Source organism: Centroberyx affinis, unplaced genomic scaffold (genome assembly GCF_046629955.1).
Source record: "Centroberyx affinis isolate AG114_WGS23_722 - 3 ecotype Tasmania unplaced genomic scaffold, CSIRO-AGI_Caff_v1 ptg002853l_1, whole genome shotgun sequence".
In the NCBI taxonomy this organism is placed as follows: Eukaryota; Metazoa; Chordata; class Actinopteri; order Beryciformes; family Berycidae; genus Centroberyx; species Centroberyx affinis.
The window spans coordinates 104,158-118,363 of NW_027280989.1; the positions used below are offsets into that span (position 1 = coordinate 104,158).

Sequence of the window (14,206 nt, forward strand, 5' to 3'; positions counted from 1 at the left end):
AAAAAGTACTATATTTTAAGATTGTTTTTTTCTGGAAAGTCTGTCTCCCTGTCACTTACATCAGTTTGATACTATATTGCATGATGTGTACTACAAATGTGTGTCATGAAGATCTATTTCAGCCTAACAAGGTGGGTAAACTCCATTAAAAGGTGGGTGGTGAACTGAGTTGAGGTGGGTTTTCCCTTCTCTACATCACTGGTGAAAAGTGTTTTTTTGAGAACAGGTGTGATGGTTTCTGTGTAATAGTAAACATGAGCAGGTCCAGGGATGACTGGACAACTCTCTCTGTGAGGAGGCAGTTTGGGATGAGGATGCTGTTTGGATTCATACAGGGAGCAGAAACTGCACCACCAAATACAGCTGTGTAACCATTCATACAATATTGGTTCTAACTTCATGATGAGAGTGTTAACTGTGAAATCAGACAGCTGGTGTTATTTAAAGAACTGTCTGTCGTAAAGAAGACCTTGCAGTTATTAACGGCAATTTATTTTTTTGTCTTTTTTTTTGCCTGTGATGATCCTTTTCCTTTTCACTCTTCCTCCTATGATGGAACCTCTATGACTTTCATTTTCACTTTGCTTTTCCTCTCTTTTTCTTCTTTACTTAGCTGACCAATCTTGGATGAACCTTGGTATGTTGCTTTTGAGTATTTTGTACATTTACAGTTTACCTGTTGTTGCATGTTGTCCTCTCCATGACAGCTTCATCTCATATTTATCCAGCATCATGTGACTCTCACTTTCTGCATAGTAGTCTGTAGGCTACTAACACTTTGTTTACCTTTGTGGGGTTTTAACAAGTTAAAATGACCTTTTCTTGACTCAGAAAACTAGATTGTAAATGTAAAGGAAAAGAAAAATAGGTACAATGTCTAAAATCATTGGCCTCAAAATATCAAGCCTATCAATTAGCAAACTAAACTATCAATGGATACATTTGTATATCTAATGGAGTATGTTGGTAAATATTTTAGAATATAAAATGAGTTCAGATATTAGTGTAAAACGTTCACACTGGGAAGACCCAGCAAGTATTTCTAAAACCACTGAAATATTTTAAACATGTGGCTTAACATTTGGACTCTTTCTGGGTTTGTGTCAGTGTTTTGTTGATTGTTCTTCTCTCTAATCAACTGACATAATTGTTCCCACACTCAAAATTTGACACCACACACGCACACTCACACACACACACACACAACCACACACACACAGTCTTACTTATGTCACTTTTGGGGTATTTACATAGACTTACATTCATTTCCTGGAGACTTACCCTAACCATAACCATAACCACTACCTGCCTAAACCTAACCCTTACCCTAACCTTAACCTAACCCTAACCTTAACCACTGACCCAAAAATCAGCTTTTTACCAATTGGGGACACGGCTTTTGTCCCCAATTGCACAAGCCGTCCCCAATCAACTGGTCTTAAGTTTGGTGTGTGTGTCCTGAAAGTGACTTAAGTCATACCCACACACACACACACACACACACACACACACACACACATACACACACACATGCAGACAGGCATATGTACATGCACTACACTATAACTTTATATATTATGCTTCTATTGCTCCCATGCTTTGCAGGTGTACTGGTTTCCATAGTGGCGGCCTCTGCACTGGGACTTGTTCTCATTGTCTCTTTAATATGCTGTCTATTAAAGCAAAAAAGGTAGGTAAAGGGAAAAAACAACACAAGTCCACATTGTGCTTGTTGAATCACACTGTGCCCATAATATTGAAATGATTGTTAAAATAAGTAGAATTGTTAAAAAAAAAAATAAACAAAACCTCACAGCTGATAAACCAGATGGATTTCATCATCAAGACTTAAGTTAAAAGTTAAATGACTGAAACCTACCATTTGTAAACTTTGGTTATTATTTTGTAGCTATGTGTGGGGATTTCCCAGAAGTGAAGTCATTGAAGTTTAGAGGGCAACACTGATGAAGCCATATGTTTCAGTGGCAGCGCGAACTGAGAGCTGTCCATGATGTATTTTGGGGGGCAAGATATATATAAAGTGGACAATTGCAGAGGGTATTTCAAGAAAATGTCCAGACTTAAGTGAACCATAAATCTGACGTTCAGACTGTTGGAAAAAGAATGATGAAGTTTATGGGGATGCTGTCCTCATTAGTTGGGCTTGGTGGGAGTGTACAGTCACTCGTCCCACTCTCAGTCGCACTAGACAGTGTGACATCGTTTAAATCAAAAGCACATCTTGTGTAATTGTGGTTTTCTATAAAAGAGCAGCTCTATTTTCTGTGGTTTGGATTGTTGTGTGACTAACACAGATTTTATATAGTATACAGTTGAGAATAGATTTAGAGAATTTACTTTTTGAGGGAACAAACTTTCAAGGACGGTGTAATAGATAATGATCATAATCATAATTTTGTTTGTGTATTTTCAAACAAAGTAACAGTGCGTTAGCCTTTTTAAACCAAAGCAATGTAAATCAGCAGGCATGAACTATTGATGAAAAGGGATGACTGATCATGCTGGGCTCCATTCAGGCCTGCTAAGCAGCTCAGCTCAGAAATCAATCAAGAAAATTATGCACAACATACATAACACATGCTATATGGTGGACACTTTTATCCAAACTACACAGCTACATTTTTGTACAGTTTTTAGTATGGGTGGCAGTAGGAATCAAACACATAAAGGAATCTCCAGTGGTAGTTCTATGCTCTACCAACTAAATTACTTCTAAATTCAACTGGAAGCCAATGTGGAGAGGATGAAAATGTATGTACAGTATATAATCTCCATGTATAGTGTGTTGGTATGTGTAGTTATGATTCTAAAGGTCTAACTATAGTTAGAATGCCTTAACTAAAATAGTTAAGGCAAGATAAAAGAAAGACATGACTGACATTCTCTAAATGGGGAAAATAATAATTTTAAAAAATCTAATAGTTATTTAAAAAAAAAAAAAGTAAAAAAAAAAACAGTTTAACAAATGATCAAAGAGGCCTTTTAAAATATTTTTCATGGAACAAAAAAAAACAACACCCACATTTCCACCAGTAGGTTTTACATTTTCAGGTTACAAAATGACCAAAGGCCCAATCTCAGATTTACTGTCATTAAGTTTAAGACATTTTCAGACATCCAACATTCAGTTTCTGCCATACAATGTTTAGGAATGCAAAGGCTTCATAAATGGCTGCATTCAACAAATAAATGCAGCTAAATGTCATCTGATGAAAAGAAAAATAATGTCTATGAGATACAATCTATGAATAAGAGGGAGCATATAAACAGAGACCACAGCCACAAGGGTCAGACCTGGATGCGCTCCACTGGTAAAATGTGCTGAAGCTCTCTTCTTAACAGAGAGCGCCCACTGAGGACATCACTTCCCCTCTCATGTCCTCATGGTAATGATGCACAAACCACTTTCAGAGGTGAGAGGCTGAGCTGCTGTCTCATCTTCTCTTCTTCCCAACCTCCTAAACAATGATATTTTATCAAGTTTTTTTTTTTTGAAAATTATATCAAATATTATATGCTACAATTTCAGGGAGAAGACTTCATTTCAGATTGAAAATTGTAAGAATAACTGAAAGAATTAAATTATGAATGCATATGCAAACATTTTACTCCTTAGATCTGGTGCCAACCAGGACAAGAGTAAAGGTGTTGGATACAGCATTGGGGAGAGAGACGAGTATGGCTCAAGAGTATAGCTCATCATGCTGCACCTCGTTTCAAAGGAACTCCAACAGGAGAGAGACTGTATAATGAACCTTCAACACCCTACTGAGACCAGTGTCTTTAGGCATCACTCATCCTGTATTTGTGTTTCTGAACTTGTCATATACTGTAGGTCAGTTTGGACATCTATGGAGGCATAGGGATTAACTAGATCACAAGATAAAGTTTGCATGCAGCTCTGATGTTTTGGGAAGCCGGCTATTTTTCTCCGGCCACAATACGGTTGGACTTCCTTTTCATTTTGCTGTTGTGGCAGGCAGAACATGCTAGGCCTCCCTGTTGGATGTTGAAAAGGGTGTTTTCATGCTGTGTGACTATTTCCTTTGAGCAAGAGGAGCAGCTATCCTCTCTTAAGTCCCCCTCATTTATCTGACATGGTGTGTTGAGTTTCACATGGACAGCAGCTCCACGCAGAAGCTTCTAGGCATGCACAGTAGGCCAAAGCTGAGCTGGTGAGACGCTCAGGTCAAGTCTGACCGTGGCATCTGTTCCCTCAGGCTGTCCAGACATGGTGGAAAGCACAACCGCAGTCCAAACAATAGGGGGATAGGAGTCGACAGACATCCACTGATGGTAGGGTGGCCTGAGAGGGATGGGCTATACCACAACTTTGCCAACCCTGTACTTAGAGCTGCTCTATGGATTTTATAATAAAAGGGCGCTTAGCTCCATTCAAACACAGAACCACACAGTTCCTTCCCTGTGAATAATGCTGAGAAAAAGGCTTTTGTTTCTCCGGGCTGCACGTGGGCTGACCCCTAACCCCTCGGCCACTCTGATCACAAGACTAACTCCCCAGCACTCCTGTCAGCCGCTCAGATAGACTCTAGCCTATACAGTCGACCACAGGACCGCTGTGCAGTGAACATATCATCTCATCCTCATGGGGTTCACCATGAGGATGGACATTAATAACTATTTCTTCTGTTGTCGATGTATTCATACAGACTTCTTGGATCACATTTTGATGTTACTTGATTCATTTTACATGTGATTGCATGCACATGGTGTAGCAGAGGATAACACCTTTAAGATCTCGCTTATAGACACTCTAAAGTGATTAAACCGGCTATCTAGCAAAATGAGGAAATGCCAATGTTGTTTTTTTTTATGAGAGCAGAACTGGTCAGGAGAAGTACAGGCTGAGTGTTTCCCTACAATTAATTTGTGGCTGTAGCTCTCAGTATTCCTCCACAAAGAGTTATGTACCGTATCCCCCAACATTAAGACCAGTTTGCCTGCTCATTGCTGCTTGTGGCCTCAATTTACTGCTAATATCACATTGCCATATGTAGTGTCACAATAAAAAAAAACAAAATCCCAGTAGGCATGTGTTACAATATGATGGCCTTGAGAACTGTATTTGTGTGGACTGACTTTTTGCTTTGTAAATACAGTTATTTGTGAGATTGTAGACCCATTGTACTGTTTCTCAAACGTCACTTTGTGTAAAATGACTGTAAATAACTGCTTTCATGCAGAATCGAACATTAAAGTACTGAGGTGTTATAAAAATAATCTCTGTTTTGATTGCATTTTTTTTCTAATTCTAAGAGCATCTGTGAAAAGTAAACACTTCTAAATGGCTTCACCTTTTTGTCCAGCACATAACAGAATTGCTTAACAGCCCAGTTGGAATAACTGGTAGTCATACTTTAGCAGACCTTTTGGTTATCACAGCTTCTTCTCTTTATTGAACAATAATAATAAATATAATAAAAGGAATGTATCACCTATTGTTACATTGTTACATTTTCAGTCCTACCCATTGAACAGCATCTTCTCTCTTCTCTTCTCTGCTGGGGATGGTTGCCATTTAGCAACACTGACATCTAGCGGCCATTTTCTGTAAGTACAATAATAGTAAGTTCTGCTTCCGGGTCTCTCTGCAGGGTCGTGTAGGTTTGAGTGTCCCCGGTATAAAAACAAGTCTTGCAGACCGCCAGGTGTTGTTTGTCAGGTGTAGCGTTGAGTTGTCATGTATCACCAGCCCGTGCTGAAGAACAGGCGGACTCTTCTGGAGAGAGCAGAGAAATTCATATCAGATATTTATTTTACAGACTGCAATCTCAGAGGACGGTAAGGCTTCTGTCATTCACAAAACTAGATGGTGATGCAGGCCTTGAAAAGATGTATTTCTGGTGCAGTCCGCCTGTTTAAGTTACTATATAATACTGTATCACGCTTGAACATCATGCTGTTCACATAGATTCTCTGTAGAGTTGAGAGTTGGACACCAATCTGCTATCAAGGAAGTGTGAATGAAAACCCCAACAAAAATCACTGTAACATTCCTATAGGGAGTTGTAGTGTCTCTATGGGTAGATAATGGTATATTTTATCTCCTGTGGTATCACTATATTCTATTCCTATAGGGATTTATAGGTTTATTTGTGTAGTATCCTTCTAAAATTGATTATAGGATAGTTCTTTTTCATAAGGGCTAAGAGACTGTTCATATCACACTCATGAGCAGATGAGTATTTGCTCATCTGCTCATATAGTTTATTTGCAGACACTTTGTGACTTGGACATTGGTCTGCTCTGAGTGTAGGCAGTGTGAGTGGTACTTTGCAGTGTGAAGACAGTTTTTGGGTGATTATTTCTTGCAGACTGTATGGAGACTCTTATCCACTTGAATCCGTCACCTCATTCCTGTCCTCTAAACGGATCCCATTCGCCGAGGCTGCCGAGCAGAACTTTGCGCCTTATAAAGTCGGGGATACCTTTGGACCGACGTAAGTAATAACATCATATTTTATAGCCCTCTCTTTGAAAAAACATTCCCTCAGATCTGGCCAATAACCTAACTAAGGGCTTGTTGCTTATTCAGATGGTGGACTTCCTGGTTCAAAGTGACCCTGGAAATCCCTGAGTCCTGGAAAGGGAAGGAAGTTCATCTTCTGTGGGAGAGCGATGGGGAAGCAATGGTTTGGCGAGACGAACAGCCGGTGCAGGTAACATCTGCTGACATGGCCTTAGTTTCAGCTCCTACTGCGTCATGCTAACTTTTTCCCCCCCTCATGCTAGATTGAAATCACTTGCATTCTATGCTGCTGCGAAGTGTTTTCCATCTCTAGATTTCACCTGGATGTATAAAATATTCACTTGTAGGGGCTGACTAAAGAGGGTGAAAAGACCAGTTACATCCTGACCGACTGTCTGAAAGATGAGGAGCCACATAGGTCAGTCAACTATGAGCATGAGTACTTTGTTGCTATGCTGTAACCATCTTAGCTTATCAAACTTTTGGCCCAGCTTGCAACTGCTCAAATATGCATTTCATATTGTCCCTTGGTCTTCAGTGTCACCCTTTATGTGGAGCTGGCCTGTAATGGACTTTTTGGAGCTGGTCAAGGGTCCATGATTGCAGCCCCAGATCCTAGCAGGAAGTATTCTGTGCAGAAGGCTGAGCTGGTGGTGTTCAACCGGGACGTAAGGGAGCTGCTGACTGATTTCGAGATGCTGATTGACATTGTAAAGGTACACTCATAAGAGAATGATTTATGTTGATACATTATTTTACTGTGCAAATGGAAAGCTGCTAAAGGCGAACGTTCAGCTTATGTTAATTCTATCTTCCTTCTTCACAGCAACTGGGAGAGGAAGAGCAGCGAGGCTATCAGGCTCTCTTCACTGTTAATGAGATGGTGAACCTCTGTGACCCAGCCAATCCCAGCTCTTTTCCCAAAGCGCGCAGTCTGGCACACAAGTTCTTCAGCCAGCGGAATGGACAAAGCCAGCACATCGTCCACGCCATGGGCCACTGCCACATAGACTCAGGTCTCAGGTTTATCATTGAAATGGGAAACCAACAGACAGTGCACATACAGTCTTGTGATATTCCCATGTTTGACAAATGAGTAAATAATTCTGATCCTGTATCTCCAGCCTGGCTGTGGCCCTATGAAGAGACCATTCGCAAATGTGGTCGAAGCTGGGTGACAGTGATCCGTCTGATGGAGAAGAACCCAGAGTTTGTGTTCACTTGCTCTCAGGTAATTCCCCACAAATACAGTTCATCTGATCAGTGTAGGTTATTATTTTTATTTCTGCAGATCAGAAGAGTCCAGTTAAGATTTGACCCCTTTGGTCTTTGTGCAGGCCCAACAGTTCCAGTGGGTAAAAAGCTGGTACCCAGGACTTTTCTCCCAGATTCAGCATTACGTCAAGAAGGGCCAGTTCATACCAGTTGGAGGCACATGGGTGGAAATGGCAAGCATGATCTGTCTTATTTCTTGTACCTCATGATTTGAGGTACATATTTTGCCCTATAATGGGCCTGTTGCCATACAATCCTTTTTAGAAACATGTGATGTGCCAATTTTGTGCACGTTAAGATGAACTAACTTAATGTTTGCCTATCAGGATGGAAATCTGCCTTCAGGTGAGTCCATGGTCAGGCAGTTTCTGGAAGGCCAGCGCTTCTTTCACAAAGAGTTCGGAATCTATTGCAAAGAGGTAGGGATTCATAAAACACTAGACCTCCCTAATGTGCTTTGACTTCCATATGGTATGTCTGCTACATTTGTAGCAACTTTGTTTTTATGAATGTATTGTGTAAGGATCTTTTCTCTGTGCTCATTAGTTCTGGCTGCCAGATACCTTTGGCTACTCTGCCCAACTTCCTCAAATAATGCAGGGCAGTGGTATTTCCCAATTCCTGACACAAAAACTCAGCTGGAACCTGGTGAACACATTCCCTGTAAGTAACTGCCCCCACACCAGCCACAGTAGATCTACGTAAAAGTAACAATTTTGATTTTCTATTGACTATTTCTCTTTTCTGAAGCACAACAGAGAGAGTCTGCACACTGTTTAATGCTTTGGGAGCTTTTGTACAGTGTGCAGACTCTCTGTTGTGCTTCATTATTTGGATTTCATCCAGCACCTGTTTTTTGAGGATTGAGATGTGCTTGTTTTTGTTCTTTTCACTCCTGAAGCACAACACATTTTTCTGGGAGGGTCTGGACGGCTCCCAGGTCCTAACTCATTTCCCGCCTGGAAATTCATACGAGATGAAGGGCAAGGTTGAAGATGTGAGTTTGCTTTCTAATACGCAATATTATTATGTAAAGGATTACGTAAATGTAAAGTCTGCGAGGGAATCGTTTACGACGCTCCCATTCCTCTGGCTTTTTCCTCTGCCCCCAGCTGGTCAACACTGTGAAGAACAACAAAGACAAAGGCAGAGCCAATCACAGTGCAGCTTTGTTTGGTTTCGGTGATGGCGGCGGTGGACCCACACAGCTGATGCTTGACAGACTTCAGAGAGTCCAGGACACAGATGGACTTCCCAAGTCAGTTCCTGTCTCACAGTTTGAATCAGCAACCATCAGTAAAACTGACCGTGCCCAATCTAAACATAAAAACTATACCGGAAAGACTTCCCTGCAATAAATTAGTCAAGACTGTTATTTTTACTTTGTCCTACACAGTGTGATTCTCCTATGACGCACGTTTCAAACAAGCATAGTAGCACGTATGTTGTAGATTACTCTGCATTTGGTAAATACAAGAGGATATGAGTGATGTCTAGACAGTCATTGTGGCATTGTTTTATTACGCCACTTATTACAATCATATTGAAGTCATACAGTCAAACTGAAGGACGTCATTGGTCACTTCCCTTCCATCTTTGTCCATGTTTCCTAGGGTCCAGATGTCTGTTCCTGACAGGCTTTTCTCTCAGCTTCACACTGACTCAGCTTTGCTGTGTACCTGGACTGGAGAGCTCTTCCTAGAGCTGCACAACGGCACGTACACCACACAGGCACAGGTGGGCTTCAGTTCTCTAAATATAAGATAAGATTAAACTGATCCCTGTGCTGAAATTAGGCCTTTGCAGCAGAACAAAATGTATAATAGGATTCAGCAGGAAAATGAAAAAAAAGAATATAAGCACACACAGAGAATATAAACTAGGCAATAAATACAGTAGAAAAGATAGGAATAGTACAAATAATAAGACAATAACAGCAATAAAACAATGTAAACAATTGTAGGGTTATGTAAACATATACTGCTGCCAATTTCAACACAAATAAACACTTACTGCTCAGATAAATGGGTTTCATTTGAATTTTTCATTTGAATTTTTCAGTGGCCTAAGTACTGTAAATATAAATTAGTATAAACACACATGACAGGAAAAATCTCATATATGTTGACTCATGCAGACATATGTCCACAGAAAAAACAGTGCAGAAAATAGATATGAAATATGCGCAGTATATATAGAGATATAGTTATATATAGATATATATAAAAATATGAGTATAACCACTCACCCATAATCACTCAAACTGAATGATGAAGAACTTTTGATGCCAGAAGTAGAAGTTGACTGTTAAAACGAAAATGTGTGTACTTGTTTCTGTTAAAACTATGTTCACATTTGGTCTGTTTGCAGATAAAGCGTGGGAACCGCGAGTGTGAGGCACTGCTTCATGACATTGAGATAGCCTGCAGCCTGGCACTGTGGCAGGACAAGTCCTTTCAGTATCCTGTGAAACAGCTGCAGGAGCTCTGGAGGTACCCACTAATCAACTTAGATAAGATACAGGAGGGATGGATGGTCTTTGTGTTGCAGTTGGAGGTTTATTTGTTTTTTCCCTTGCAGGCTGCTTCTTCTGAACCAGTTCCATGATGTGATCCCTGGGAGCTGTATAGAGATGGTTGTGGAGGATGCACTCCGGTATTATGAAGGTACGTTATGAAGAAAGATTTGTATTCACTACAGCAGCTGTCCATTAAATCACAGCCATATTGAGGGGTTCAAAATAAAAGCGTATCACTCTGTGTCTTAGACATCCGCAGTGCTGGTGGCAGGCTGCTGCATGATGCCTGTAAAGCTGTGTGGTCCAAGGGGCAGAAGGGCGATGCCACTGCTGTCTTCAATTCCCTGCCGTGGGAGCGCAATGAAGTCATCCAGCTCCAAGATGGCGCTGGTCAACCTGGTCTAGGTATATTAGACATTTACATTAGTGATTTGCTTTGTTGTCTTCCGAAGTACATCTCAATGTCTGATGTTCTGTATCTGTGGTGTTTCAGCTCTGGTGAGAGTTCCCAGCATTGGATTGGCTACTGTCAAAGACACACAGCCTGTGACTCCAGTCTCTGTCACTGTTCAGGTACGCTGCATGAAGAGGGCATTCTACATTATTACATTACATCATGTCAATTAGCAGACCCTTTTGTCCAAAGCGATTTACAATAAGTACATTTTATCAACAATAGTCAAAACGACCGTATATCACAGTCTTCATCAGCAAAGCCTTCAATAGGAATATAAGTAGCATTCGTAGAATCAGAGAGGTTTTCCTTTTGTTTGTTTTTTTATTAAGAGTAGAAGGGGAAGAAGATTGTTACATGATAGGCTAATTCTACTATAATTAGTTGTAGTGTAAAGCTCTAGTATAATTTCATTGGACTGACCGAGGCTTTGTCTACGGAAGAGGATTAGGGCCACATGTGAAAAATGTATTTGAGTTCTGAGTTTAAAGTCAGAATTCTGAGAATAAAAATTGAGTTTAAAGTCAGAATTCTGACTTTATTCTCAGAATTCTGACTTTAAAGTCAGAATGATGTAAGGACACATGGCATCCAGAATGTTGAGATTAAAGTCAGAATTCTGAGTTTTTTCTCAGAATTCTGACTTTAATCTCAGAATTCTGACTTTAATCTCAGAATTCTGACATTCTGGATGCCATGTGTCCTTACATCATTCTGACTTTAAAGTCAGAATTCTGAGATTAAAGTCAGAACTCAAATACATTTTTCACATGTGGCCCTAATCCTCTTCCGTACTTTGTCTAACATTACAGGCCGACGGTACTGTCCTCATGGAGAATGGGATTTTACGAACTATCATAAACAAGGATGGCAGATTGGCATCGCTGTATCTGGTCGACACAAGCAGGTAGGACCACATGAAGAAACACCTGTGCATTGTGTGCTACAGCATTATCAGCACTGAATTAACATGTGTCTCGCCACTCTGTTGGTTTCAGAGAAGCCATCTCTGATGGCTGCCATGGAAACCAGTTTGTCATGTTTGATGATGTCCCGCTGTACTGGGATGCTTGGGATGTAATGGACTACCATCTTCAGACAAGGTGTCAGTCATTACTGTTGCATCCATCTTGTGGCAAATATTTAACTTTATCTCCTTGAAATCCATTGCAGTATTTTTAGCCGATTTAGATAGGAATACCATGAACTCAGCCTGACGTTCTGACCCCATAGGAAGCCAGTGCTGGAGGTGGTGCAGCCTGTTCAGGTGGTGTCGTCAGGTGGGCTGCGGGGCAGCGTCAGCTTCACACTCAGGATCAGTGGCAAGAGCACCATCACACAGGAGATTGTGGTAGATGCCATGTGTCCTTACATCAAGTTCAACACACAGGTACACTATATTGCTGTTATTGTTTCTACATCTTGATTTATTTGCCACAAATGGTTTACAGAACAAAGGACATAAATACAGATAAAAAACAAGAAACAGACATTTGAAGTCCAAATGTTGCGATAAATATTGAGATTTTTCGAATTCCAGGTGGAGTGGGCCGAGTCACATAAGTTCCTCAAGGTGGAATTCCCAGTGCAAGTGCGCAGCCCCAACGCTACGTTTGAGATCCAGTTCGGCCACCTGCAGAGACCCACACACAGGAATACCTCCTGGGACTGGGCCAGATTTGAGGTATGGCACATTGTAATCCACTGTATATATGTATGTACGTATGTATCTACTGACCTTGCTACACAATGACTTTCCTGAGGTTAATCCACTTTCCTGACTTTTTGGTCAGTGACACCTTGTTTGATGTTTTGGCCCTGTACACTGAATACTTGTCATCACCCAACCAATGTCAGTCGTACTGTTATAACAAAACACCACACGTATTGCTGTCCAAATACCTGTACAGCTCACTGCACACACATACTGTGTATCTTTTTTGCCATTTTTCATCATGTTGTTTTAATTCTCAGGTTTGGGGTCACAAATGGGCCGACTTGTCAGAGCACAACTTTGGAGTTGCACTGCTGAATGACTGCAAATACGGCTATTCAGTTCACAGGAACACCATGACATTATCTCTGTAAGCTTTCCCAATGTCCATGCACAACACCACCACAAATAATAATACAATCCGATAACACTGAATAATATAAATAATCCTAACAGTAGATGTCTCTGTCTCAGACTTAGAGCACCCAAGGCCCCAGATGCCAATGCTGACATGGGAACTCATCATTTCACCTATGCAATCATGCCACACACAGGTGGGTTTGAATTGTCTTTTTGACTTTCCAAAATATCAAACTGTATTTTCTGAGAACTTGTGGAACTTTGTGCAGCATAAACAGTGAAACCAAGATTCAACATGTAATAGCATTGTTTGTGTGTGCTGTAATGCAGGATCCTTCCAAGATGCGTCTGTCATCCAGTCCGCATACAACCTCAACTTCCCTCTGAGGCTAATCCAGTGCTGCCCTGACACCGTGCCATGGAGTGCCTTTACTGTCAGCACCGCAGCAGTTATCCTAGAGACAGTCAAACAGGTATCCCATCAAACGCTCAGCCTGAACTCACTCAACTTAATCCGCTCAGCCCATTAATGAGGCTTTAACCCCTATCGTCGTCGTTTTACCATCACAGGCCGAGGACAGGAAGGGTGCACTTGTTGTCCGCCTGTATGAGTCACACGGGAGCAGCGTGACCACAACTCTCTGCACCACCCTCCCAGTCCGAGAAGCGTGGCAGTAAGTATATATTTAGACTTTATACCAGTAACTATGGATTGACATCTTTATGTTGCATTGCGTGCTGAGAATAAAACTTGTTTTTTTCCGCCTCCCAGTTGTGATCTTCTGGAGCGGCCAGACTCGACTCAGCCAGCTCAAATTACATCCGATGGAATTACTTTAAACTTCAGTCCCTTTCAAATTGTGTCGCTCCTCCTCTTCCTGTAATCAGTATACATCTTGCCAAGTCTCAGGGTAATCACATTCAGAATACTGATTACATGTATATTGTCTGGATCAAATTAAATGGAGTACAATTCAGTTCAAGAATTCACACATTATTATGGTCAATCCAATAAATATTTCAACATGAACTGGGCTAAGACTAAAAGCTAGTTAACCCTAGACTATATTTTGTATTGTTCTACCAAATGTACAGCAGTGTATCCTGGAGCTGCTCTTTTGATAATTAATGGGGAGACTTGCAATGTAGATTCAAGTGTTTTTTTTAACTTTTGCATCTATATGACCTTTATATTTTACTACTGCCAGAAGGTCCATTATACCTGATGTTTTCAAATAAAACATGACACTTTGCCATAATTATATGTACTACTTATAGCTGACAAGTTGAATGAGTGTGATGTAATGTTATTAGTTGACCTGCTTTTTATCAGTCCAATGAACAGTTCCAGATCTTTTGTAAAAACATTTTATT

The 14,206-nt window shown here is 40.7% G+C and overlaps 1 protein-coding gene across 2 annotated transcripts; it reads left to right on the forward strand.

The window, feature by feature from the left end:
• Positions 1-506: 506 nt before the first annotated feature.
• Positions 507-14,195, forward strand: man2c1 (mannosidase, alpha, class 2C, member 1). 2 transcript variants are annotated; one of them, XM_071536268.1, is made up of 27 exons: positions 507-516; positions 5,718-5,823; positions 6,357-6,482; positions 6,578-6,701; positions 6,859-6,929; positions 7,050-7,227; positions 7,338-7,527; positions 7,636-7,742; positions 7,849-7,959; positions 8,113-8,205; positions 8,333-8,449; positions 8,688-8,783; positions 8,899-9,044; positions 9,400-9,523; positions 10,157-10,278; positions 10,367-10,452; positions 10,554-10,709; positions 10,798-10,877; positions 11,571-11,665; positions 11,757-11,861; positions 11,992-12,148; positions 12,299-12,442; positions 12,733-12,842; positions 12,947-13,026; positions 13,163-13,305; positions 13,403-13,506; positions 13,605-14,195. In XM_071536268.1, exons 2-27 carry the CDS (start codon positions 5,723-5,725, stop codon positions 13,714-13,716), a joined length of 3,078 nt encoding a protein of 1,025 aa, XP_071392369.1. In that variant the 5' UTR covers positions 507-516; positions 5,718-5,722; the 3' UTR covers positions 13,717-14,195. The 2 variants fall into 2 exon arrangements, with proteins under 2 accessions (XP_071392369.1, XP_071392368.1); XM_071536267.1 differs by lacking the exon at positions 507-516 and having other exon boundaries at positions 5,672-5,823.
• The last annotated feature ends 11 nt before the right edge of the window (positions 14,196-14,206 follow it).